We start from the raw sequence: 26,754 nt of genomic DNA on the forward strand, positions 1-26,754 counted from the left end.
CTGAAGCCAGGGGCTGGGAATGTGGCTTAGTGGTAGAGTGCTTGTTCGATTCCTCAGTACCACATAAACAGAAAAAGCCAGAAGTGGTGCTGTGGCTCAAGTGCTAGCGTTGAGCAAAAGCAGCTCAGGGACAGTGCCCAGGCCCTGAGTGCAAGCCCCAGGACTGGCTTGAAGCCAGCTCAAGCAGAAAAGTCCATGAGACTCAACTGCATTAACAACCAAAAAGCTGGAAGCAGAGCTGTGACTCAAGTGATAAAGCACTAGCCTCAGGTGAAAAAATTAAGAGACAATGTCCAGGCCCTAAGTTCAGGCCCTACTATTGGCACAAAAATACCAAGAGAATCCTGGCCCAGAGTGGAGGCTGTGTGGCTGTGTATGGAGGCCACAGACCTCCTGGGCAACTTCAGAGGTGGTAACAAGTGAGGCCAGGACAAGCTGACCCCTGTCTGCTGGGCAGCCTCCTTTGATCTCCTGGGGTGGGGCTGTGGCCTGGGCCCAGCAGCTCTGCTGTGTGCCCTCAGGCAACTTGCCAGACCTCTCTGGGCTCACTCAACCAAGGCTGTCATGTACAGCGCTCCTGGCACATGTGGGAATCAAGTTCCCTCCCCCCTTGGATCCAGTGCTGACCAGTAAGTGACCCTGGTGCCCACATAGCCATCTGGGACCCCAGGAGAGGAGTCATGGCCAGCTGCCCACTGTGCATGCTCTGGGGACCTCAGCTCTCTCCACAGTAGCCTCTCCATGGTGGGGACAGGGCCCATCCACAGAGCCTCCTCCCTGGCCTGTTGATCAGTGGGTGGGGCCTGCCAGCGCAGAGGGCAATGATAAGGAGGGGCAGGGAAGGCACAGGGGAGCCAGGCCAGGCTTATCAAGCTGCACAGCTGGGCCCCAAGAAGCCACTGGCCTTGCTTTCCTGTCCCCATCCTCCCCACACGGAGAAGCCAGGGGAGCCGCCCCGCCGTGTGGCTCATGTGACTGGACGGTTGCCACCCAGCTGAGTGTCCCTGGCTGATTGGTGCCCGCTGGTCCTTCCTGTCTGTGGTGCCCAACCGGGCAGCAGGTTCCTTGCAGCCTGTGCTGTGGCACCCAGACTCCTGCCCTGCATGCCCCCTCTGCCCGGGAGACAGTGTCCAGTGCTAGGTCCCCTCTAGAAGGTTCCCAAAGGGCACCAGTTTCTAAGGTGATCCTCTAGTCCGGCACCTGTCCACTTGGCACAGAGGAGAAAGAAGGGAATAAGGAGGAGGAGGAGCAGGAACAGGAACAGGAGCAGGAAAAAGGCAAAGCAGTCTCCCAGAACTGAGACCCTTGTACCCAGCCATTCTAGATTGCCCCACCTGCCCGCTGTAGGACAAGGCTGATACAGTCCAGAGAGAGGCGGCTGCTTCGGCCTCCCTGGAGCCTCTGGACAACAGATGGCATCCAATGGCATTTGATGATGAATTCTAGTTTGTCTTACATGGCCTGACTGCAGCCACACCGCAGGTGGCTGCCCCAGGCCACCCAGGTCCTGGCTGCCCCAGGTCCTGGGACCCTACCTGACATATTACGCCTTACCGCCTCCCCTCCCCCACCCATCCTGGCCCTGCCGGAAGAGAGGTTCAACAAGCATTAGAAAACCCAAGGTGTAGCTGGGTGCCAGTGGCTCACACCTGTCATCCTAGCTACTTAGGAGGCTGAGATGTGAGGGCTACAGTTTAAGCCGGGGCAGTGAAGTTCATGAGACTCATCTCCAATTAACCACCAGAAGTGGTGCTGTGGCTCAAGTGGTAGAGCAATAGCCTTGAGCAGAAGAGCTGAGGGACAGCACCCAAGCCCTGAGTTCAAACCCCACAACTGACCAAATAAATAAATAAGAAAATTAAAAATTCAAGGTGTTTATCTATAAATAAGGAGAGCTCACAGGGAGGTGACAGTGTGCTTGGAAGGCCAGCCCACAGCGGGTCTGTGCAGATGGATGCAGGTCAGGGCCGCACCAGGCTCCTGTGGCTGGAGTTGGGGGAGGGGGCTTCTCTATGCACCCAGGGGCCCTCACCCAGGCTTGGCACACCTCCTGTCCACACCACTGGGTCCCTCTGTCAGGCTGGGTACCCAGTTCTCCCTGCAGCCCCTGACCTGAGACTTGGCCATCCTCTATTATACCATGTGTGACCCCCGGCCACGTTCATGTCCAGCCTTTCAATGACCCCCCTGAGGTCTGTGGCCAGGTACCCAGTGGGTCCTCAGGCCTATCTAGCATGCCCAGATGACTTCTCCCATGCTGTGGCCCATAGGCACCCTGACCCCTGACTGGACACAGTATGAAAAGGTCTCCATGGCCTTGTAGGCTGGACCTTCGATAAGAGAGTTGAGGGTGGGGGACCCTGTCTTTCCCGAGGACCGGGCAGACTGTGCCCCCAGCCAGTCACGCAGACCCTGAGGCCCGCTACAGGTCATCCGAGGGGATCAGCATGCGTTTCTCCACATTCCGGCTCTTCCTGCCCCCTCCAGAGCTACTGGCCAGACCAGGGAGGGTGCCAGGTACGGGGTGGCCGGGACCCGGGGCCTCGTGCGTGGCCTGCTGCGTGTACTGCTGGTAGGCTGGGGAGAAGTTGTGGATGGCATCCTGCACGATGTCCTGAGGGCTGATGGTCTCCTTGAGGCCGCTGGAGATGCTCTGCATGGGGGCTGGGGGGCCTGAGGGCGGAACAGCGGTGGGTGGGGGCTCCGTGGACCCCAGCCATCCCCTAGGAGACTCTATCCGGGGACTTAGCCCTAACTCTGTCTCTCAACTCCACCTCAGGCAGGGCTGGGGGTCCTTGGATGTCCATTCACCCTTACCTTGGCTAGCAGGGTTGGTCCCTCAAACATAACCCTGGCCTTCAGACTCTCACCAGGGGCCTCCCACTGATTGCGCACTCTCTCTTTTTCTCACTCTCTGTGTCTCTGTCTCTATGTCTCTGTCTTTGTCTCTCTCTGTCTCTGTCTCTGTCTCTCTCTCTCTCTCTCTCTCTCTCTCTCTCTCTCTCTCTCTCTCTCTCACACACACTTTTAATTTTTTTAATTTTTTAAATTTATTTTTTCTGGTAAATTAGAGATGAGAATCTCATGTGGTTTTTCTGCCCAGGCTGACTTTGAACCCTGATCCTTAGACCTTAGCCTCCTAGGTAGCTAAGATTACAGGTGTGAGCCACCAGCACCTGGCTCTTCCCCTGGGAGATACATGTCTGGCTCTGGGATTTTGGGGGCAGGGGGGAGAGGCAAGTAATCTGGGCGACTACACCCACACACCCACTTTCTAGGGATGCCAGCCCTGCCCCTCAGAGCTCCGAGACCCCTGCCTGCCCCTGGCTTAGATGTCCACCCCTGGGGTGCATTCAGGTACTCTGGCTGGCAAGCCTGGCTTACCTGGTGAATGCTCTTTCTTCTCAGAGTACACCTGGCAGGTGAAGGCATAGCGCAGGGCAATGGAGGCGAAGACCATCTCAATGCAGATGAGGAAGTTTTGGTAGCCCGCGGCCAGTGTGCCTGCCCCCACCCTGGTGCCATCAATAGCCTGGACCTCAGGGATGACCCCACACCTCTCCAGGATGGCCAGCAGCAGCCCTGGGAATGGGCGAGGTCACTCAGGCAAAGGCCACAGCTCTTACCTTGGCTAGCTTTTCCTCCCAGGCCTGAGGCTGGCAGGAGCAAAGGCCAGGCAGCCATCGAAGTCTACCCTACCATTCCCAGCTCTAGCCTGGCAGAGACCAGGGCTTCAGAAGCTGCTGTGTGCTGACCTACGCCCCCCCCCCCGCCCCCAAGCATCTTCCCTCTACCTGTTGACAGTCCCCATCCCCATGGGGACCACACACCCTGCCAGAAGGAGAGGAAGATGACCGCTTTGATGGTGAGAAACTTGAGGACTGGCTCAAAGGGCCGCAGGAGCTCCCTGGTGGCGAAGTAGAAGAGGAACAGGGCGTAGAGGGCCAGACTGACGGAAGTGTTGTAGACAAGGGTCACGTACAGGTAGCCGCTGTGGACACTGGGCCAGAGGAACTGCTGGTCAGAGTGGCCCATGACCCCCAAAGATGTCACCAGCCTGCTTTGTCCCCTCTGGGTGGGACAGTCTTCTGCCCAGGGCCTGGGACAGCACTGAGGAAGCAGGCATTGGCGGGGGGTGGAGGTGGGGGAATCTTCCAGGCCCTCCCTCACCAGCACTGCCCGGCCTCCTCTGTCAGGAAGCCACCCACGACCTCCTCTGTCCCCAGGAGGAAGAGGCCACGCGGAACCCCGCTTCTGATGGCCTGCACCCTCCCTGCTGCCCCCCTTCCTTACTTGAAGTCCCCATCGTGGTATTTGTCAAACGCCTGGAGGATGATGGTGGTCACAGCCATGATAGGTTTCACGATACAGAACTGCAGCGTGGCCTGGGGATAGTGGGGGACAGTGGGGAGCAGTGGGCAGGGCTGGCACCAGCCTGGCCGAGGTGGGGGGAGGGCACACAGGGGGGCACAGCTCCTTACCTGCTTGCAGAAGCGCAGGAAGCCAATGGAGTAGGACATGCCCCGGAGGCAGCAGGTCCCATAGAAGCAGCTGGACCTGGGGGAGAGAGAGGCTGAGAGGATGGGGGTGGGGCTGCGGGGTGGGGGGTGGGGCAGGGCGGGGCTTACTTGATAGACTTGCCACGGATCTCAGCCATGATGGTGCTCTCTCCCCCTAGGTACTGGAAGCACAGGCTGAGGAAGCTGTAAATCACAAAGGCTGCCGGGCGACGGAGGGGCTGGCATGAGCCCGAGGCCCGCAGGCCAACTCTGTCAGACCTACCCAACACCCGGGGTGCCCATGTTATGGGAGTACAAGCTGAGGTTCGTAGGGGGGGGCAGGTCACAGCCATAGCTCAGAGCCCCCCGGCCCCCCAGTCTCCTAACTCACACTGATCCCTCTGGGCAGCCTCCCCACCCCAGTAGGGCTGGCAGGGCCAGGTGCCCTGGGGTTGGCCAGGGGAGCAGGCCTATGTGTACAGCCTCCTGTCCACCCCCCTCCCCCCAGACATAGGCAGCACCTTCGTAGCAGTCCCGCACAGAGTCAAAGTAGACGTAGTACTGGTGGTCTCCCAGGAGGAGGAGGCTGAGCCAGGAGTCGAAGGCATAGATGGGCACAATGAGCAGCAGGCGAATGATATAGCGCTGCTCGTGAGGCACTGTGTAGGAGCGCAGGTGCAGGTAGATCTAGGCGACCAGTACAGAGGGTTTGGGTAGAGCTACTGGCCCCTTCCACCCCTGCCACCCGTGCCAGCCCAGGAAGAAAGTGGCAGTGGGTGGCACTTCCAGCCTCTGGCTGTCAAGGCCTTACATTCTCCTATATTCCCTAATTCTCTCCTTCCTCTCTCCCTCCCTCCCTTCCTTCCTTCATTCCTTCTTTCCTTCCTTCCTTCCTTCATTCCTTCCTTCCTCCCTCCCTCCCTTGACAGAGTCTAAAAATACAGCCCCAACTGGCTGTAAGTTCTCTATCATCCTGCCTCAGTTTCTTGTTTTTTTTTTTTTTTTTTTTTTTTTGTGGGTCCCATCGTGGGGCCTGAACTCTGGGCCTGGGCGCTGTCCCTCAGCTCTTCAGCTCAAGGCTAGCGCTCTACCACTTGAGCCACAGTACCACTTCTGGCTTTTTTCTTTTTGCTTATGTGGTGCTGAGGAATCGAACCCAGGGCCTCAGGCATGCAAGGCAAGCGCTCTACCACTGAGCCACCTTCCCAGCCCCTGCCTCAGTTTCTTGAAGGCTGGAATTACCGGTTTGTGACACCATGCCCAGCTATCTCTTAGTTTTCTGCAGTGAACACACTTATTACAATGACAAAAATAAATATTTTTCTATTGCAATCATATAGGTGTAATATATATATAAAATTACATATATACTTAGTACATACAAGTATATTTGTAGCCAGGCGCTGTAGTTTACACACGTAATCCTACCTACTCCAGAGATAGCAATTTTTGCCAGTCTGGGCAAAAAGTTAGTGAGACTTCTCCTATCCCAAGCATCGGCTGTGTTGATATATGTCTGTCACACCAGCTATTGTGTTTGTTTTTTGGGTTTTTTTGGGGGTCCAGTCGTGGGGCCTGAACTCTGGGCCTGGGCACTGTCCCTGAGCTCTTCAGTTCAAGGCTAGCGCTCTACCACTTGAGCCACAGCACCACTTCTGGCTTTTTTTTTTGTTTATGTGGTGCTGAGGAATCGAACCCAGGGCCTCAGGCATGCAAGGCAAGCGCTCTACCACTGAGCCACCTTCCCAGCCCCACACCAGCTATTGTGGAAAGTGTTAAACAGGAAGATTGTAGCACAGGCTGACTAGGCAAAAATCAAGACCCTATCTCAAAAAATAACCAGATTTTTTTTTTTTGGTAAAGGCTGAAGCTGGGAGTTGGTGGCTCATGCTTGTCATCCTAGCTACTCAGGAGGCTGAGATCTGAGGAGAGCAGTTCAAAGCCAGTCCAGGCAGGAAAGTCCGTGAGACTCTTATCACCAATGAACCTCCAGAAAACCAGAAGTGGAGCTGTGACTCCAAGTGGAAGAGCACAAGCCTTGAACAACAACAACAAAAAGCTCAGGGACAGTGCCCAGGCCCTGAGTTCAAACCTCATGACCACCATCAACAAAACAATGGGTAAGCCCCACGATCAACAACAACCAAAAAAACCCCAATGGGTGGAGGAGTGGCTCAGTGATAGAGTCCTGCCTAGCAAGCATAGAACCCTGAGTTTTAACCTTACTAGCACAGATTACACACACACACACACACACACACACACACACACAGCTCTATCACTGACCTACATCCCTACCCTCTTAAAAAATTATTTTAAGCCGGGTGTTAGTGGTTCACACCTGTAATCCTAGCTACTCAGGAGGCTGAGATCTGAGGATCATGGTTCAAAGCCAGCCCCGGCAGGAAAGTCCGTGAAGCTCTTTTTTTTTGGGGGGGGGGGGTTTCGATCGTGGGGCCTGAACTCTGGGCCCGGGCGCTCTTCAGCTCAAGGCTAGCACTCTACCACTTGAGCCACAGGGCCACTTCCGGCTTTTTTCTTTTTTTGCTTATGTGATGCTGAGGAATCGAACCCAGGGCCTCACGCATGCGAGGCAGGCGCTCTACCACTGAGCCACCTTCCCAGCCCCTCCGTGAGACTCTTAACTCCAATAAACCACCAGAAACTAGAAGTGGTGCTGTGGCTCAAGTGGTAGAGCACTCACCTTGAACTGAAGAGCTGAGGGACAGTGCCCACTTCCAGAGTTCAAACCCCATGACTGACAAAAAAAATTTTTTTTAGCCAGGCACTGGTGGTTCATACCTGTAATCCAAGCTACTCAGGAGGCTGACATCTGAGAATTGCAGTTCAAAGCCAACCTGGGCAGAAAAGTCCCCATGAGATTCTTATCTCCAATTAATCACTCAAATACTGGAAGTAGTGCTGTGGTTCAAGTGGTAGAGTGCTAGCCTTGAACACCACAAAGAGACTCAAGGACAGTGCCCAGGCCCTGAGTTGAGACAGGATCTCACTATGAAGCTCAGGCTGGCCTTGAAATCACCATCCTTCATCCTCCTGCCTCAGCCTTCTGAATGCTAGAATTATAAGCATGTGCTACTGCACCCAGCTTAAAAACTTACTCTAGTAGGGTGCTTGTGATGGCTCATGCCTGTAATCTTAGCTACTCAGGAGGCTGAGAGCTGAGCATTGAGGTTCAAAGCCAGCCTGGGCAGGCAAGTCTGTAAAACTCTTATCTCCAATTAATCATAAAAAAAAACTGGAAGTGGTGCTGTGGCTCAAAGTGGTAGAGCGCTAGCCTTAAGGGAAAACGCTCAGGATCAGTGCCAAGGCCCCGAGTTCAAGCCCTATGACCAAGGATCAACAACAACAACAACAAAAAAGAAAAACTTACTCCTAATTAACCAATAATGTTATATGGCAACAATGTTCAACCCAAGGTTTTGCAGACATATGCAGAGAGTTAAATCAAGTCAATTAATAGCACTAAACATGCTCACCAGCTTTTGTGATAAGTTGTATTTTTTGTTTGTTTGTTTGTCGGTCGTGGGGCCTGAACTCTGGGCCTGGGCACTGTCTCTCAGCTCTTCAGCTCAACGCTAGCGCTCTACCACTTGAGCCGCAGTGCCACTTCTGGATTTTTCTGTTTATGTGGTGCTGAGGAATCGAACCCAGGGCCTTATGCATGTGAGGCAAGCGCTCTACCACTGTTTTGAAACAGTCTCACTGTGCAGCCAGGCTAACTCTTCAGCCCCTGCCTCAATCTTTTTGTTGTTGTTGTTGGTGGTAGTCTTGGGGGGTGAACTCTGGGCCTGGCTGTCCCTCAGCATTTTAGCTCAAGTTTAGTGCCCTACCACTTGAGCCACAGCACCACTTCCAGCATATTTCTGCTTATGTGGTGCTGAGGAATCCAACCCAGGGGCCTCATGCATGCAAGGTAAGCACTCTACCACTGAGCCACCTCAATCTCTTGAGTGCTGGGTTTAAAAGACCTGAACCACCATACCTGGCTTAAAAATGTGGTGTGTGTGTGTGTGTGTGTGTGTGTGTGTGTGTGTGTGTGTGTGTGTGTGTGTGTGTGTGTGTGTGTGTGTGTGTGTGTGTGTGTGTGTGTGTGTGTGTGTGTGTGTGTGTGTGTGTGTGTTTGCCAGTATTAGGACTTGAACTCAGGACCTTGCACTCTAACTTCACCTTTTCACTCAAGGCTAGCACTCTACCACTTGAGCTATAGCACCACTTCTGGCTGTTTCTGTTTCTGTATCTGAACTCAGGGCTTCATGCATGCTAGGCAAGCACTTTAACACTGAGCCACATTCCCAGCCCCACTTCCAGCTTTTTGCTGTCTCTTCTGGCTGGCTTTTAATCTTGACACTCAGACTTCAGCCTCCTGAGTAGCTAGAATTAAAGGTGTGAGCTACAGGTGTCCAGCTCTAAAATGTACCTTTTTTTGGGTGGGGGGCATGGGGGCAGTATTTAGAATTTGAACCAGAGCTTCAAGTTGCTAGACAGGCAAGCGGCTCTACCACTTGAGACATGCCTCTATTATTTATTTATTTACTTACTTATTTATTTATTTTTGTGCCAGTCTTGAGGCTTGAGCTCAAGGCCTGGGCACTATGCCTGAGCTTCTTTTGCTCAAGGCTGCTCTCTTCCACTTTGAACCACAATTCCGCTTCTGGTTTTCTGGTGGTTAATTAGAGATAAGAGTCTCAAGGATTTTCTAGTCTGGGCTGGCTTTGAATGCAATCCTCAGATCTCAGCCTCCAGAGTAGCTAGGATGACAGGCATGAGCCACCAGTACTCAGCCTCTAGTCCTTTTTTTTTTTTTTTTTTTGTCGGCCGTGGGGCTTGAACTCTGGGCCTGGGCGCTGTCCCTCAGCTCTTCAGCTCAAGGCGAGCGCTCTACCACTTGAGCTACAGCGCCACTTCCGGTTTTCTGGTGGTTTATTGGAGATAGGAGTCTCACGGTCTCTCCTGCCCGGGCTGGCTTTGAACCGCGATCCTCAGATCTCAGCCTCCTGAGTAGCTAGGATTACAGGCGTGAGCCACCAGCGCCCGGCCCTCTAGTCCTTTTTATCTGGCCATTTTTAAATTTTGGATCTTAAGGTTTTTTGCACTGGCTGGGCTGGCCGACAATCTTCCAAGTTCCATTTTCCACCATCGCTGAGATGACAGGTATACAGCCCATAGTGCCCAGCTACTGATTGAGATGGGGTCTCTATAACTTTTTTCCAGGTTTGGCCACCAAACATGATCTTCCTGCTCTCTGCTTTGAGTAGCTGAGATTAGGTATGAGCCACCAGTGCCCTGCCTCAGATCTATTCTTTCTGTAACTTTCAGGCATGTAACACATTGTAACTCATGAGACAGTGCTCTTGGCCAACACTCCAGCAGCGAATACACTCAGTCATTCATTCCACCAGACTCCTGAGTCCTGCTAAGTGTCACACTGGGGCCAAGGCAGGGGCACGTCCCAGCCCACACACAGGCAGATCCACGCAGAGAAGGCTGGCTCTCAACAGAGAAGGGTTTTAGACTTGTACTCCCTCCTAGAAACTACATAATCAGAATTTTTAAAAAATAACCTTTGCCAGGGACTGGGAAGGTGGTGCTTGCTTTGCCTGCCTGAGGCCCTGGGTTCGATTCCTTAACACCACATAAGCAGAAAAAGCCAGAAGTGGCGCTGTGGCTCAAGTGGTAGAGTGCTAGCCTTGAACTGAAGAGCTGAGGGACAGAGCCCAGGGCCACAGTTCAGACCCCACAACCGAAAAAAGAAAAACAACCTTCACCAGGCACTGGTGGCTCACATCTGTAATCCTAGCTATTCGGGAGGCTGAGATCTGAGGACTGCAGTTCAAAGCCAGCCTGGGAAAGTCTGTGAGATTCTTATCTCCAATAAACCATCAGAAAACCAGAAGTGGTGCTGTGGCTCAAGTGGTAGAGCACTCGCCTTGAGCTGAAGAGCTGAGGGACAGCGCCCAGGCCGAGTTCAAGCCCCAGGACTGACAAAAAAAAAGAGCTAAGGGACAGCGCCCAGGCCCTGAGTTCAAATCCCTACAATCAACAACAACAAACCAGGATGACAAACTAAGCAGGGCCCCCAGTGCACTACAAATGCCTGGCAAACGTGATTGTGATCATAAGCTTTAAACCTTCCCAGATTTTCCAAATTTTCTATAAGGTCGTGGCAGAACAGGAACAGGGGCAGGAGAGAGCAGGGAACATGGTCCTGGGTCCAGGGCACAGGGGTGGAGGGCTTCCTGGAGGAGGAGGAGGTGTGCTCTGGGGGAGGCGGTGGAGGCAGGCTCTGAGCACAGGGGTGGTATGTGGGTGGGGAGAGGCCCGCTGGCATCAGCGCCCAGGTTTATCAGGCACACCCCCTCCTGCTGGTGCCAGGGGAGACCTCTCTAGGGCTGGCACCACCTGGTGTGTGACCTTGCGAAGCTACTGCCTTCTCTAGCCTCCATTTCCTCAATAGTAAAGCAAGGTCAAACCCCCATCTCTCACAGGCCAGGCTCTTAAAAGAGTGGCTGGCGTGGTGTCTCCCCACACTAGGTGGGGGATTAGCTTGAGGACAGGAGGTCCTGCAAGCCCCCCCCCCCCCACTGCTTGGGGAGGAAGGCTGGCCTCCTGCTACCTCTGTCTGCAGCTCTACCCCTGCTCTGTGGGCCCAGGATGGAGGCTGCCTGGGTCCCCCTTGCATCCTGAGTGTTGAGGTCCTGTCTGGACATGCATGGTTCACAGGGGGACTGACTGCTCTCACTGCCTGTCCCAGATACTGGGCTGCCTGTCCCCAGGTGGCGCCTGCCCTGGGCCCATCTGTCCATCTACATCGGCTTTGGCACCCAGGGCCATCCCAGAGGAAACATCAGCCCTCCCCCTCCCACCCTCCCAGCACCCCCTACCCCGCTGCCAGCCCCAAGTGCAAGTACCATGCCTACCTCAGCCTCCTGGGGACACCTGCCCGGCCACTGTGTATCCCTGCAAAAGCTCAGAGCCCTAAACCTGCCCCAGCCTCCACACCCAGCTTTGGAGCTCAGGTAGACTATCCCCCCCCCCACATTGGCCCTTCTTGACCTGCAGCCCCCCAGCTGATGCATGCTCAGTCTGTGGGGGGCACTCAGGATGTGGCTTCTGTCCCATGTGAGGAGATGAGGGAGGGCAGCCCCCTCAGGGGCACTGTGCCCACAAGCTAGCCCTGCTTCCCAGCTCCCTGCCCTCCAGCCCCCTCCCCCACCCCCCCTAATTCCTTTCTGTTTCCAGCATGTCGTTCCCCATAGAGCAAAGTCTGGGTCCTTGCCAGCTTTTCTCTGCACCCATGAGGGAGAAGGCCCTTCTATATGAGCCTAAGAAAGAACTTGGGGTTGGGGGGTCTCTCTGGGCCTCAGTGATCCTGTCTGTGAAATAGATCCCCATTGCTGACCTCAGGTCGTGCTCAGCTGGCACCTGCTCCCTGCAGGCCTGGCTCCCATGGGCCTGTCCTGAAGCCCGGTCCCCTCCTGTTTCCTGAACCCCAGGCTAACACCACTGCCGAGGCCCTGGGTACCTCTCCTCTGCTCCAGCCGGGCCAGTGTCCCTTGGACATCGGGCCTCCAGAGGCTCAGGTCAGGGGCTTACCTGGTGGCAGGTGAGCACCAGGGCTGTCCATACGAAGACTCCTGAGACGCCTCTGGCCAGCGCGGTGGTGAGGAAGAGCCGTGGGGCTCCCTGGGACGCGTTCTCCACGCGGGCCATCTGTGGCCCGGCTGGCACTGTAGGCATGGCTGGGGGGGCGCTGGGCTGAGGCCAGGTGGAGGATGCCAGGGGTACTCCGGCTGATTCCAGGAGCCCAGAGGCATTACTCATCTGGAGAAGCGCGGGAGGGCAGAACTGGGAGGGGTGAAGGGCCAAGGAGCAGGGCAGGGCTGTGCAGGGCTGGGCCCTAGGAGGGAGAGTATGTGGGGGCTGAGCCGCGTAGGGGCCCTAGAAGAGGGCTCTGCCAGACCGTGCCCTGTGCTAAGCCTCCGCCCCTATGTGGGGGCCAGGTCTCTGCCTGACCACCTTCTCTGGCAGCCCCGCCCCCTCCCCTTCCCCCCTCCCGCATGGGCATTTGTGCTGCTGGAGAAACTGGGGTGTGACTATCTCCCAAACACAAACGCTACCCTGACCCCAGTCAAAGTCAAAGCACAGGGCCCCTTGGGTCCCTTTCTGCCCAAAGGGGCTCAGCTTCCTGAACTCAGACCTCAGGACCTTGGGTCCTGGGGACCCCTCTCCACCATCCTTCCCTTGACCCAACCCCCATCCTCAGCCCCAAAGAAACCAAACTTCCAAAGAATAGCTGGGGGCCTCCTGGCTGTCCTGCCTAGCCAGGGGTCTGGAGAGAAGCCTCTAGCAAACAGGAGGGGCTCAGCCCACTCACCGTGCCAGCCCAGCATCACCTTGTCCCTGTGTCCCTGACCCTGACACCCGCCCGGCCCTTCCTCTCCCCCATGCCTTGTCTGTCCTTACCAGGCTCTAGCTGGCAGCCAGAGGGCCCAGTGCCTACCTCCGTGGCCAGGAAGCTCCTAGCTTCAGCCTGGGGAGGCCCGGCCTCTGGGAAGGCCTGGCTGGTCATTCCCGTGGCCACGTGGCCCCCACTGGCAGCCGGTGTGGGGGTGGAGCAAAGCCGTTATCTGGAGGGCTGTACCGGGCCTGGCGGCCAAGGCCTCACCTGGCCAGGGGCCACCTGAGCTCCCGAGGGGCGGAGGGCGGAAGGAAGGGAGGGAGGGGGAGGAGCCAGGCTGGCCCCTCCCTGGGGACACTCTATCCCTCCCAGGCTGTCTGTGGACAGGCAGCTGGCTCCCAATTGCCCCCACCTGTGGGCACCAGATGGCCAAGTAGCTGCCTGCCTTGGCAGAGAGACAGGTTGGTTTTTCGTTTAAAGCACTTTGTTTTTGTAGTACTAGGAACGGAACCCCAGGGCTTGTGTGTGCTTGGCAAGGACCCCTCCCAGCGGGGGCTTGGCCTCGCTGCCCTAAGGTGGATTCAGCAGTAGACGGGGTCTGGAGGGGAGGGGTCATGTCTGACTCTCACATCCCCTGGCACCCCTGCACAGAATCCCCATTCTAGCCCCCAGGGGAGATAAGGGAGGGTTCAAGAGCGTCCCCAAGGAGGCAGGAAGGAGGCTGGCTCTCCCCACCTGTTCTGTGGCCTCGCCCAGAGGCAGGTGCCACAGTCCACACCCACTCAGGAGAGGCTACTGGGCAGGCTGGACCTGATTTCCCTGGCAGGGACCTTGATCGGGCCCACAGGACAGACCTGCCTGCCCAGATCCATCCCCGCAGTGAGGCCTCTGACCACTGTTTACTGTGGCCAGGAGACTAGAGTCCCTGCCGGCTGGCCCAGCAAGCCCCAGAGGGACACCTGCATTTCCCCTCATGGGCAGGTCTGCTGCTGGCAATGGACAAGCTGTGACAGAACCTCCCCCAGCTGGCGCCCTCACCCCTCCTCTGCAGTGCCCCTTGGCCCCAAGAGGCCCTCCAGCCCAAGCTGCCTGCCCTCAGCCAAGATGCACGTCCTGTCTGGGCCCTCCACAGGGACTGGGCAGCACCTGCCGGGCACCCTGACATTCTGGCTGGTGAGCAGGCCCACTGGCTGGCTTCCTGTCCTCCAGACAGGGATCAGCACCGTAGGCAGCGGCACTGGTGATAAGGTTTATGTTTCAGCCAATGCCATAGCCCTGACCTAGCTATCACCCATGCCCTGGGTTTGGCAGGATGGGAAATGACAAGGGCGCCCTGCTGGTCAAGGCCAAGGAGTCAGGCCAGAGGCACAGGCACAAGGGTGGGGCAGTGGGAGAGGAAGTGTAGGCTGCCCTGCCCCCTTCAGAACACTCTGTGTGTGTGTGTGTGTGTGTGTGTGTGTGTGTGTGTGTGTGTGTGTGTGTGTGTGTGTGTGTGTGTGTGTGTGTGTGTGTGTGTGTGTGTGTGTGTGTGTGTGTGTGTGTGTGTGTGTGTTGAACTCGGGACTTGGGTACTGTCCTTGAGCTCCACTTCTGGCTCTTTGGGTTGAAGTGGAGATGAGAGTCTCATGGACTTTCCTGCTCAGGCCAGCTTGGAACTAAGATCCTCAGATCCTGAATAATAATCTGACTAGCTAGGATTACAGGTGTGTGCTACCAGTTCATTCTTCCCACGAGTGTGCAGATGATGAATGCCCAGGGTGAGGAGTCTAGCCGGGCTGTCCTCTGTCCTGGGGGGCCTGGAACCACTGACCCCCTCCCTCTGGGTCTCTTTCCAGCTCCAGACCTGGGGCTCCTAGCCCCAGCAGCCTGCTCGTACTGGAGGTGAGGCCACAGCCATGGGCAGCCACAGGTAGCATAGCCTCCTGGTAGCCAAGACCCGCTCCCCACCAGGGACAGGCTGTAGCTCTCTGAAGACAGGACAGATGCTGGCTTATTTTTTTTGGGGGGGGGAGGAAGGACCCTGGGACTTGGGCATCCTCTACACCAACCCATGCCTCAGTTTCCCCAGCCAATCTAAGCCTCCATGTGTGGCTGGGCAGATCAGGACAGAGACAAGGTTGGCTGTCACCTGCTGTCTTCCTGGTGTTTGAAGGATTCTGGGGTACAGGTGCCAGCAGGGACCCCTGTGACTCAGAGTCCAGGTGTCTGGTGTCCAGCAGACCGGGGAAGTCTGGGTGGTCTCTCTTGGCTTTTGGCCCGAGTACTGATGGCTCTGTTTGTACCTAGTGGCCCCAGACCAAGTGCAGGCCAGCATGGTGACACGGGACCGCTGAGCTCTCCAGTCTAGTCGGCGGGCCCTCCCTCCAACTCCACGGAGAACCTGCCAAGGCCTGCCTCTGCCCGCCTCTGCCCCACAGCATGCTGCCAGCCTTGGGTGTGGGCCTGGGACTTTCTACCAGGACATGGGTGCCACCCGGCCAGAGCGTGGGCCCTTCGGTGGGAACCAGTGGCTCCCTAAGGCGCCCCAGAGCGAGCTGGGAGTGCCCAGGAGTTGGATGCCCAGATTAAAAAAAAAAAATTAAATCCAGGATTCCACTCCCCCTGCTGGAGTTGCAGGGTCCCAGCATGGACATGGGTCCCATGTAAAGCCCCCCAGACATGCTCATACCCTAGCTCACCTCGCTGGGGGCTCCAGGCCACTGGCAGGATTCACTGGGCAGGTGAGCAGCTTCGTTTTCCAGACAGGATACGTCCAGAGCCTTTGGGCCTGGGAGAGGGGCCAAAGGATGGCCACCACGGTGTGTCCCCAGCCCTCACCAGCCTTGGAATAGCCTGGGTCCCTCAGACACTTGCTGCTAAGGGCTGGCCCTGCCCAGGCCCAGCCAGGAGCTCCTCCCATTCAGCCCCACCAAACCACGCCCCCACCACACCCTCTGCCATCCCCAGGCCCAGATTCTGGGGACTGCCATTCCTTCCCTGCCTAGCCCCAGGGGCCTCCAGCTCGTGCCTTACAGTGGCAGGGGTCAGGATGGATTTGTGGCCTGGGTGAGGGGCTCAGCATTCAGCCCTGGGCCCAGTCACTCACACACCGGGGTGAAGCGGGGCGGGGGGGTGGGGGGTGATGTCCTGCAGCCTTGCCTCTATGAGGCTCCTCTTCCTCCTTTGCCTGTTTGGGATCTGGAGGCTCAGGGTAAGACGCCTGCCCAGCTTGGGCCAAAGGGCTCCTGTGACTGCCCAGTGCCTTCGGTGGGCTGAGCACCAGGGCTTCCAGGCTGTGGGGTGGGCGGCAGGGTGGATCTCTGGAAGCAGCTGGAGGTGTAGGCCTTGGCAAGGACCCCACGTGTAACACCAGTTTTTCCAGTGGCCATGGAGTGCTGGAGGAGGGCAGAGGTGGCAGGTGGCAGGGCAGGGTCTGTGAAGTGCCTGACTCCCGCCTTTCCTTCTGTCCTGGCTTCTGTCTTTCCTGGGGCCCCTTCCCAAGCGTGTTGGGCTTGGCACCAGGGTCTGAACTCAGGGTCTTGCTACCAATTTTTTTTTTTAATGTGATACTGAGGAATCAAACCAAGGGGTTCATACATGCTGGGCAAGCATTCTACCACTAAGCCACATTCTCAGCCCCTGTTCTACCACTTGAACCCATATTTCTAGACCAGCATTTCCTGGTTAACTGGAGATAAGAGTGTCATAGACATTTCTGCCTAGGCTAGCCTTGAATGTCCACCCTCTTGATCTCAAGTGGCTAGAACTACAGGTGTGAGCCGTTGCTGCCTGGCTTGTGTGTGTGTGTGTGTGTGTGTGTGTGTGTGTGTGTGTGTGTGTGTGTCCTAGGGTTTCAACTCAGGGCCTGGATGCTGTCCCTGAACTTTTTTGTCAAGGCTAGTATTATACCACTTGAGTCACAGCTCTACTTCTGGCTTTTTGCTGATTAATTGGAGACAAGTTTCACAGCCAGGTGCTGGTGGCTCTAATCTATAATCCCAGTTATTCAGGGGGCTGAAATCTGAGGATCACAGTTCAAAGGGAGCCCAAGCAGGTAAGTTTGTGAGACTCTTATCTCCAATTAACCACCAGAAAACTGCAAGTGGCACTGTGGCTCAAGTGATTCAAGTGCTAGCCTTGAATGAAAGAGCTCAGGGACAATGCCAGGCCCTGAATTCAAGCCCTCTCTCCTCCCCACCTCCACCCCTACCCGTACCTCCCACCCCCACCACCCAGACAAAAAGAAAAAAGGCTAAGAATGTGGCTTAGTTTTAGAGTGCTTGCCTAGCATGCATGAATCCCTGGGTTCGATTCCTCAGTAGTACATAAACAGAAAAAGCTGGAAGTAGTGCTGAGGCTCAAGTGGCAGAGTGCTAGCCTTGAGTAAAACAAGTTCAAGGACAGTGCTCGGGACCTGAGTTCAAGCCTCAGGACTGGTAAAAAAAAAAAAAAAAAAAAAAAGTCTCATGGACTTTCCTGCCTGGGCTGGCTTTGAACTGCGAGCCTCAGATCTTAGCCTCTTGAGTAGCTGGGATTACAGGCGTGAGCCACCACAGCCTGGGCAGTCTAATTTTATTTTTACAGCTAAGGAACAGCTTTGGGCAGATGTAATTTAGTGTGACTTATAGCCCTCAGAGCCTGGGTTCATCGGCAGGTCAGTTTCAGTGCCACCATGCAGGCTGGCAGCCTCAGGGCTGTGGGGCCAGGTAAATACCACAGGGTAAAGCTGCCCATTGCCGTCCTGGGCCACCACCTGCCCTGGGGCATCTCTAGGCCAATGCCTCCATGTTCCTGGGCCTTAAGTGCCTGCACCACCTGCCTAGACTGGGGACCCCGGGAGGTGGCCCAGGCCCACCAGATCTGGCTCTTAGTAGTCCCCAAATAGAGGCTGGACCAGAACCAGGGCCTGGACCGAGCATGGTGCTGTGTGGACTGTGACCTTCTGTAGCTGTCCGTGACATGGACCGGGGCACTGAGAGACAAGCTGCTGATGGAGCTCCAATCCCAGGTCCTCTGCTTGGGAGTACTGTGTGACCTCCGCGAGCCTCAGTTTCTCCATCTGAAAACCTAGTTGTGAGGAGCAGTGGTGGCAAAGGCCAAGCAGGTCACCAGCGTGCGTGGGAGCTGGTTGGATCACAGCACCCCTGTAGAACTAGATTAAACTTATGCTGAATACCTGAACTTGGATTTGAGTCCTGCTAACTCAGTTTCCCCACCTAGTAAGCTAGGGGAACCTCGTCTTTGCAGACGAAATCCTGATCATCAGATGGTGAATAATTATAGGTTGACAGGAGACATAGACAGGCCTTACCCCGTCCCTCGGTAAAGCATTCATTCAAGCTGGTCCCCTGTGGGTGGCCCCCAGCCCCAGGCCACGGTCACCATCATTGCCTTCTCCTCTGGGAGTGCTATGAACCCTGCTCCTGACCTTCCCTTCTTCCTGGGTCCAAGTCCTGTGAAAGGTGACAGCTGCTAGGGTGAGCCCTGGGGGTACTATACGGAAGGGGGGTGAGGCATGCGGGAGAGCCAGTCTGCTGCTCTGCAGAGCCCAGCCCCCCACAGGCTCACTGACCCTGGCTCCAACCAGATCTTGCTGACATCTATGGGGAGTATTTTTTGTCGTTGCTGTTGTCGGTCATGGGGCTTGAACTCTGGGCCTGGGCGCTGTCCCTGAGCGATTCAGCTCAAGGCTAGTCCACGTGAGCCACAGCTCCACTTTCAGTTTTCTGGTGGACATTGAAAGGGCTGGCTTTGAACTGTGATCCTCAGATCTCAGCCTCCTGAGTGGCTAGTATTACAGGCGTAAGCCACCAGCACCCAGCTATGGGGAATATTTCTTTTCTTTTCTTTTTTTTGTCAGTCGTGGGGCTTGAACTGGGCCTGGGCACTGTCCCTCAGCTATTCAGCTCAAGGCTAGCACTCTACCACTTGAGCCACAGCGCCACTTCCGGCTTTTTCTGCTTATGTGGTACTGAGGAATCAAATCCAGGGCTTCATGCATGCAAGGCAAGCACTCTACCACTGAACCTCATTCCCAGCCCAATGGGAAATATTTCTGAAATGCAGGTTCACATTAGGTTGAGTGACCCATGACTGTAATTCCAGCTCCTGAGGCAGCAGAGATCAGGACTGCAGTTTGAGGCCAGTCTGAACAAAAATCTTAGCAAGACCTCATTTTTTTTTTTTTTGGGTCCGGTCGTGGGGCCTGAACTCTGGACCTGGGCCCTGTCCCTCAGCTCTTCAGCTCAAGGCTAGCACTCTACCACTTGAGCCACAGCACCACTTCTGGCTTTTTTCTTTTTTCTTATGTGGTGCTGAGGAATCGAACCCATGGCCTTGAGCATGCAAGGCAAGTGTTCTACCACTGAGCCACTTCCCAGCCCAAGACCTCATTTTAATCAAAAAGACTGGTAGCACATGTCTATCAACTCAGCTATGTGGGAGACACAAATAGAAGAATCATAGTCTGAGACAGCCTAAGTATAAATGTGAGACTCTATTTGAAAAAAGAACCAAACCAGGGTCTGGGAAGGTGGCTCAGTGGTAGAGCGCTTGCCTTGCATGCCTGAGGCCCTGGGTTCAATTCCTCAGCCCCACATAAGCAAAAAGAAAAAAGCCGGAAGTGGCGCTGTGGCTCAAGTGGTAGAGCGCTAGCCTTGAGCTGAAGAGCTAAGGGACAGCGTCCAGGCCCAGAGTTCAGGTCCCACAACCAGACCCCCCCCCAAAAAAAAAAAGGAAAAAAGAAAAAAGAACCAAACCAAACAGGGTTGAGGTATGATTCAAGTGGTAGAACGCCAAGGGCAAGGCCCTGAGTTCAAATTCCAGTACCAACAAAAACAAAAAAGGGGCAGATTAACTTGACTCAGAACCTTTCCAGCTCCCTGCTGAGCTCAGGATCATCCAGCTGTCTCAACATGAAAGCCCTCTGCCACCTGCCCCTCAGCATGGACGTCACGCCCAGCCGTGCCTTGGCAAGGCCCCTGTGGTGCTGCCTGCACCAAGCCTGTCCTGCACCTGATCTTCTGCACGCTGCTCCTTCCATGGATGCGTCTCCCTTCCCCCCCAACGTGGTTCCCAAAGCCTGGCCTGTGTACTGCACAGGAAGTGGCAGGGACAGGTCCACAGCCAGCTCATCAGAAGTGGGGTTCATGAGTGAAGTGCCAGCAGGCAGAACCCAGCTGGACTCGCCCTGTCCAGGCGGCAGGTAGGACCAGTGCTGGGACTCCACCCATCCAGGCAGCTGGACTTCTATTTTGCTTTTGCAGCCACGCCCCCCCACAATGGCCACATTTCAGGGTTACTAAGGTCAGGGGAGGATTTTAGAAATCCGTGTTTATTTTCTATTAAAAAAAAAAATATATATATATATCCCAAGTGCTACTGCACACGGGGTCGTCAGTCATGAGCGGCCTTGAGCTTTCCATGGAGCACATGTAGCCATGAGAGCCACCACTCCATGTCCAATGCCCCAGGCGTGGCCGCCACCCACTGCCATGGTCACCGGGCAGCCAGCGCCTGTCCAGGCAGTACTGTTTCTTCTGGATCCAAGGGCAAAAGGCTGCCACACAAAGCTCCTGCTCCATACGGTGCCAGCACCCACAGCTGGGGTCTCCATGACCTGTGGAGGGGAGTGAACTGCCCCTGCCTGGCTCCACTCTGCTCACCACACCTGGCACTCCCGGATCACCTCCTTCAAGGCCTTCAGCCCCTCCATGCTCTTGTCTTTCACGGCCATGGCCAGGAGGACTGCTTTGTTCCCTGCTTCTTGAGACACAAATGCAACCAGGTTCTTGGCGAAGACGTGGATGAGGGGCTAAGGGGACAACAGGGGAGGGGACACTGCTGTGACACTCCATCTTCTCTTTCCAGCAGTACTGGGGTTTGAACTCATGGCCTCCTGCTCACCAGACAGGTGCTCCACCCCCTGCGCCACACCCCTACCCCTGACTTTCTGCTTACAGCTTCCCAGGGACCCAGCTGGTTTCCCACTCCACCACTAAACCATTGGGTGGGTATGGGGCAGAGCCCAACCATGCACCCCACACGGCAGGCATAAACACAGTGACCAGCATGTTGCATTTATACCTCTGACAACTTCCGTGTAACACCCCCCATCAGCTCTAATCTGAGACTAGGGACCACAGACCAGAGGCCTTCCAGCCTCCCATGTCCCTTCCCCGCCTCTTTACCTCGTCCGGCCCGAGGAGGACTTTGGTGGTGAGCAGTGGCTTGCTGATGTCGCTGGCCCCGTTGCTGGGCTCCAGGGAGACCAATGTCCCCATCTTCCCGAACTGAGTCACCACCACCAGGATGTGGCTGCTGAAGGCCGTGCAGACCACCTGCGTGGAGACCCCGCAGACCACTTCCGTCTTCTGCTTGGACACCACCAGGGGTTGGCCTTCCATGGTCCGGTTCTGAAGTGTCGGCTTAATTTGAAGAGGAAGAATTAGAGTTGAGTCAAGCAATGTCAGATGATCATTTGTGGGGGGGGCTCTAAATCAGAAATACCAGCCAGGCCCATTATAAAAACCAGGTGTCGGGCAGGTGTGGTAGTGCACGCCTATAATCCCGGCCCTCGGGAGGCTGGGGCAGGAGGATCGAGAGGTCGAGGCCAGTCTGTCCGGGCCACATAAGTGCACGCCCCTACCGACTTGGCCTGGAACTTTCCAGAAGGTTGAGCATCCAGCCCAACGGCTCCTTGCCCGCCGGGTCCCGCACCGCCGCCCTCAATTCTGGATCCTCAGTTTGGGGGAGCTGCATGCTTCCGAGGTGTGGGGACCCCAGGACGCAGGTACCTAAATGGGACACCCACCGAACCCGCGTCCGCCGTACCCGGGACCCCCAGGCCCGCGCCGCCGGCACCTGAGCCGGAAGCCGCCCAGCGCGCGCCCCGCCGTAGGCCCCACCCTCCGGTCCCGGAACTTCCGGTTCCGTCCTCCGAGTGCCGGGTCCGTGTGGCTCCCGCTCCCCGGGCGCCTCGGGTTCCGGGCTGCCGCGGGGAAAGCCTGTGTGGAGCGGCCTGATCTTCCTTCCGGCCAGTGATGCTGGACATTTATTCTCCCGTCAGAGCGGGCCAGGGCTGAGTGTATGCATCCACAGCCCCGCTCTGCAGAAATGCTGCGGCCTTGTTTTGCAGACTAGTGTGTTTAGGTACATGGGCCTGGGCCTCACCCCTGACCCAGGTGGAGGCAGGGAGGCCTGCTGGGCGAGTCCTGAGTCCACCTTCCGAAGCCCAGCTGAGGCCCAAGCCGGAGGAGTGCACCAAGGAGAGGCCAGGGTCCTAATTAAGGCAATGCGAGAGTCCCGAGCGCGCAGGGAAGGTCGTGGGGCTGTGAGACCCTGCCCCGGGCTGTGGTACCCCTGCAGCGCCATCTCAAGCCCCCTCTGCCCACTTACCTGAGTCCTGACAGGCTGACCTCGGTCTCCACCACGAAGCCCTGAGGAAGCCCCCAGTGCTCACCTGGTCTCAGCTAAGTCAAATGGAGAACCTTTCTTTCAAAACGATTTTTGATTTTTGTTTTTGTGCCAGTACTGGGATTTGAACTCAGGGCCTGAGCGCTGTCTCTTAGCTTTTTTTGCTCAAGGCAGGAGCTTTATGACTCGAGCCACAGCTCCACTTCCAGCCTTTTAATGGTTAATTGTAGATAAAAAGTCTCATGGATTTTCCTGCCCTGACTGACTTTGAACTACGATCCTCAGACCTCAGTCTCCTGAATAGCTGGGATTACAGGAGGGAGCACTGGCATCCAGCAATTTCTGATTTTTTTTTTTTTGCCAGTCCTGGGGCTTGAACTCAGGGCCTGGGCATTGTCCCTGGGCTACTTTTGCTCAAAGCTAGTACTCTACTACTTGAACCACAGCGCCACTTCCAGCTTTTTCTGTTCATGTACTACTGAGGAATTGAACCCAGGGCTTCATGCAAGCTAGGCAAGCACTCTACCACTTATCATCATTCCCAGCCCCAATTACTGATTTTTTTTGACTATACAAAGTATGATTTCAGTAGATAAGCCAAGAGGGAATTTGGCTTTGGTAATCTTTGCAGTTGGCATACAAAGGGAATCTGGTACAAATACTCAAGGAAGAAGCTATCAATGTCTCAGCAAAGCATTTTTGTCCTTTCTAAATTTAAACACACAACCACCCACATACCCCAAGAGTAAATTGCCAGCTTGTTGCTTTGCCTCTTGAAATCTTTGGGCTTTTTATTCCCCGACTACTGGGTCCTTTGCTTGAGACAAAGAGATTCAGGAAACTTGACTCCCAGCTAAACAAAAACCTCTGAAATAAACTTGTCAACCTTTACAGAAGGGATGTTGGAGAACAAGGCAGACAACATTTTGACACTGCTAAACAAATATGTAATGGCCTTTGGTCTGGTTTTTGGGGGGTGTAGATACAAAGCAAGAATGAAGGAGAAGAAAGACCAAAGGTTGTCCTAGGCTGAGGTGGTGCTGGTAGAGGAAAGAGATTTCTTTCTTACATATTTGTTTGTTCATTTATTTTTTAGTGCTTGTACTGGAGCTTGAACTCAGGGTCTGAGTGCTGTCCCTGAGTAGTTTTTCTTTTTGCTCCACACCTAGAGCTCTGTTACTTGAGCTCCAGTTCCACTTTTAGCTTTTTGCTGATTAATGGGAGCTAAGAGCCTTGTGGATTTGTATGCCATCCTCAGATCTCAGCCTCCTGAGTAATTAGGATTATAAGTGTGAGGCACCAGCTCCCAGTTTTTCTCATCTTTAAAAGAATGTCATTCGGGCTGAGAATGTGGCCTAGTGGTAGCGTGCCTGCCTAGCATGCAGGAAGCCCTAGGTTCGATTCCTCAGTACCACATACACAGAAAAAGCCAGAAGTGGCACTGTGGCTCAAGTAATAGACCTCGAGCAAAAAGAAGCTCAGGGACAGTGCCCAGGCCCTGAGTTCAAGCCCTAGGACTGGCAAAAACAAAAACAAAAACAAAAAAAGAATGTCATTCTACTGCTCTACACCAGATGAGGAGCACCATTGACCCCCAGGGAATTGGAGGGACCCTCATCCAAGGTGTTGCTCCCTGGCTGGACTCTTTCAGACAGCAGCCCCTGTCTCCGGGAAGTGACCATCAAGCCCTCCAAGGCCTCCAACTGTCTTGAGCAATATTAGCAAACAGGCCCTTCCCTCTGTGGTTTTGTGTGAGGTGTTCTCACTTGAATAAATGGTCGTTGTTATTTCTCTCATTTCCCTCTCTCCCTCTTTATTACCGATTGTCTCCGTTTTGAAAAAAAAAAAACAACTGAGGTAAATCTCTCTCTATACCCCAAGTTGGCCTTGACTCCCTCGGTCCTCCTGCCTCTGTCGACTGAGTGCTGAGATTACAGGCATGTACAACCACCCCTAGCTTTCCCTAGTGTCGTACCAAGAGGCAGCTAGCAGAAGAAGACAGCACATCTGTGAGTCAGGCCTTAGAGAGATACAGCTTCTTGTAGTTAGTATTAGTATTATTTTGCCAGTCTTGGGGCCTGAATTCAGGGCCTGGGACCTTCCCCTGAGCTTTTTTTTGCTCAAGGCTAGCACTCTACTACTTCAGCCACAGCACCACTTTCAGCTTTTTCTGCTTATGTGGTGCTGAGGAATCGAACCCAGGGCTTCATGCATGCTAGGCAAGCACTCTACCACTGAGCCACGTTCTCAGCCCAGTTTATTATGTTTAGATGATGGGCTGGGCACTGGTGGCTCAATCCTAGCTACTCAAGAAGTCAGCCTGGGCAGGAAAGTCTGTGAGGCTTTTTTTTTTTTTTGCCTGTTGTAGAGTTTGAACTCAGGGCCTGGGCACTGTGCCTGAACTCTTTTTGTTCAAGGCTGGTGCTTTACCACTCTGAGCCACAACTCCACTAACAGTTTTTAGTGGTTAACTGGAGATAAGAATCTGATGGGGACTTCTCTGCCCAGCTAGCTTTGAACCACAATCCTCAGATCTCAGCTTCCTGAGTAGTTAGGATTACAGGCGTGAGCCACCAGCGCCAGCTCTGTGAGGCACATCTCAAATTAATAGCAAAAGGCCAGAAGTGGGGTTCTGGCTCAAGTGGTAGAGCACTAGCTTTGAGGAAAAAAAATGTTCAGGGACCATGCCCAAGCCCTGAGTTCAAGCCCCAGGACTGGCACAAGAAAAAAAAAAAAAGGAAAAGGAAATGGAAAAAAGAAATAGATGGTAGATATTTGGGAATGAGAGAGGGAGAACCAGCCACTAGCATTCTTTCAAATGTAGGTGCAGGGGCTGGGAAGGTGGCTCAGTGGTAGAGCGCTTACCTTGCATGCTTGAGGCCCTGGGTTCGATTCCTCAGCACCACATAAGCAAAAAGAAAAAAGCCGGAAATGGTGCTGTGGCTCAAGTGGTAGAACGCTAGCCTTGAGCTGAAGAGCTGAGGGATAGCGCCCAGGACCAGAGTTCAAGCCCCACAACTGACCAAAAAAAAAAAAAATGCTCACCTAGGTGGAGGCACCTGGAGACTCAAAGGCTTTCTTTCTCTCTGTGGGTCTGGGCTCTGGGCTCTATGTTTTGGCTCTATTCTGTAATGGCAGAGTGGGCCCATCTCGGCTGCTTTTCTTGCTCAGTATTTCTGGTGAAAGTCCTGGCTAGAATTTCCTTAGCGATAGCCAGGTTTCTTGTCCATTTCTGGGACCAATTGTGGTCTAAGAAAATAACCCATCAGGTGTGGTGGTTATTTGGGGAGATTCAGATTGGGAAGACCATGATCAAGAGTGAAGGAGACCTCCTTCTGAGTCAATAGCTGGGCACAGTGGTGTCTGGCATTCTAGCTACATGGAAAACATAAATAGGAGGATTACTGTCCAGGCTAGCTGGGGAATAAATATGAGACTTTATTTTTTAAAAAATAATGAAAGCATAAATTGAATAAATGTAGCTGGGAATGTGGCTTAGTGGCAAAGTGCTGGCCTAGCATGCATGAAGCCCTGGGTTTGATTCCTCAGTACCACATACACAGAAAAAGCTGAAAGTGGTGCTGTGGCTGAAGTGGTAGAGTGCTAGCCTTGAGTAAAAGAAGCTCAGGGACAGCATCCAGGCCCTGAATTCAAGCCTAGGACTGGAAAAAATAAAAAATAAATTGAATAAATGTAAGACTTATGAAAAATTAATGAAAGCCAAAAGGGCTGAAGAAACTCTACTGCAGAGCCATAATAACAAAAATAGCTTGGTATTGGCACAAAAATAAACCTGAAGATCAATGGAGCAGATTAGAAGACCCAAAAATCCAAAAAACACATAGTCATCTGATATTTGACAAACAAGCCAAAGATATACAGTGGAAAAAACATAGCCTCTTCAACTATTGCTGCTGGGAAAACTGGGCAGCCATATGCAGAAAACTAAAAGTGGATACCTGCTTGTCACCATGCATTAACATGAATTCAAAGTGGACCAAATACCTCAACATCAGACCTGGAACTCTGACAATACTGCAAGACAAAGTAGGAGAGACAGAACGTGCAGGTACATGTAGAAACTCCCTGAATAGAGTGCCAGGGGCACAACAGATAGGAGAGAGACTTGACAAGTCCGACTACATTAAAATAAAGTTTCTATACAGCTAAGGACATAACTACTAAACTAGAATGACAGCCAACCAATTGGGAAAAGATCTTTACCATCAATACAACCGACAAAGGCCTAATAGCCAATGTATTACAAGGAGCTCAAGAAATTAACTCCCCCCAAGCTTAATACACCAATTACTAAATGGGTAAAGGAGTTAAGAAGAAACTTCTCAGAAGATTAAGAATGGCAAAGAAACACATGAGGAAATGCTCATCATCCCTGGCCATAAAGGATTTGCAAATCAAAACAACCCTGAGACACTGTCTTAC

The 26,754-nt window shown here is 54.2% G+C and overlaps 2 protein-coding genes across 12 annotated transcripts; both read right to left on the reverse strand.

Moving 5' to 3' along the window:
- Positions 1-1,858: 1,858 nt before the first annotated feature.
- Positions 1,859-15,753, reverse strand: Tmem184a (transmembrane protein 184A). Of its 9 annotated transcripts, none has more exons than XM_070033413.1 (9): positions 15,597-15,753; positions 12,114-12,341; positions 5,021-5,186; positions 4,629-4,719; positions 4,482-4,557; positions 4,294-4,385; positions 3,795-4,000; positions 3,385-3,582; positions 1,859-2,673 (listed from the first exon to the last, which is right to left on the reverse strand). In XM_070033413.1, exons 2-9 carry the CDS (start codon positions 12,339-12,341, stop codon positions 2,423-2,425), a joined length of 1,308 nt encoding a protein of 435 aa, XP_069889514.1. In that variant the 5' UTR covers positions 15,597-15,753; the 3' UTR covers positions 1,859-2,422. The 9 variants fall into 9 exon arrangements, with proteins under 9 accessions (XP_069889514.1, XP_069889511.1, XP_069889515.1 ...); XM_070033410.1 differs by having other exon boundaries at positions 12,114-12,417; XM_070033414.1 differs by lacking the exon at positions 15,597-15,753 and adding an exon at positions 13,021-13,204 and having other exon boundaries at positions 3,795-3,907.
- A 4,450-nt stretch (positions 15,754-20,203) lies between these two features.
- Positions 20,204-21,802, reverse strand: Psmg3 (proteasome assembly chaperone 3). Of its 3 annotated transcripts, none has more exons than XM_070033088.1 (3): positions 21,730-21,802; positions 21,087-21,323; positions 20,204-20,710 (listed from the first exon to the last, which is right to left on the reverse strand). In XM_070033088.1, the coding sequence occupies exons 2-3, from the start codon at positions 21,300-21,302 to the stop codon at positions 20,558-20,560; spliced, it is 369 nt and encodes a 122-aa protein (XP_069889189.1). In that variant the 5' UTR covers positions 21,303-21,323; positions 21,730-21,802; the 3' UTR covers positions 20,204-20,557. The 3 variants fall into 3 exon arrangements, with proteins under 3 accessions (XP_069889189.1, XP_069889188.1, XP_069889190.1); XM_070033087.1 differs by having other exon boundaries at positions 21,710-21,797; XM_070033089.1 differs by lacking the exon at positions 21,730-21,802 and adding an exon at positions 21,693-21,709.
- Between the last annotated feature and the right edge of the window lie 4,952 nt (positions 21,803-26,754).

Source organism: Dipodomys merriami, unplaced genomic scaffold (assembly GCF_024711535.1).
Source record: "Dipodomys merriami isolate MVZ:Mamm:240054 unplaced genomic scaffold, mDipMer1.0.p SCAF_22, whole genome shotgun sequence".
Taxonomy (NCBI): Eukaryota; Metazoa; Chordata; class Mammalia; order Rodentia; family Heteromyidae; genus Dipodomys; species Dipodomys merriami.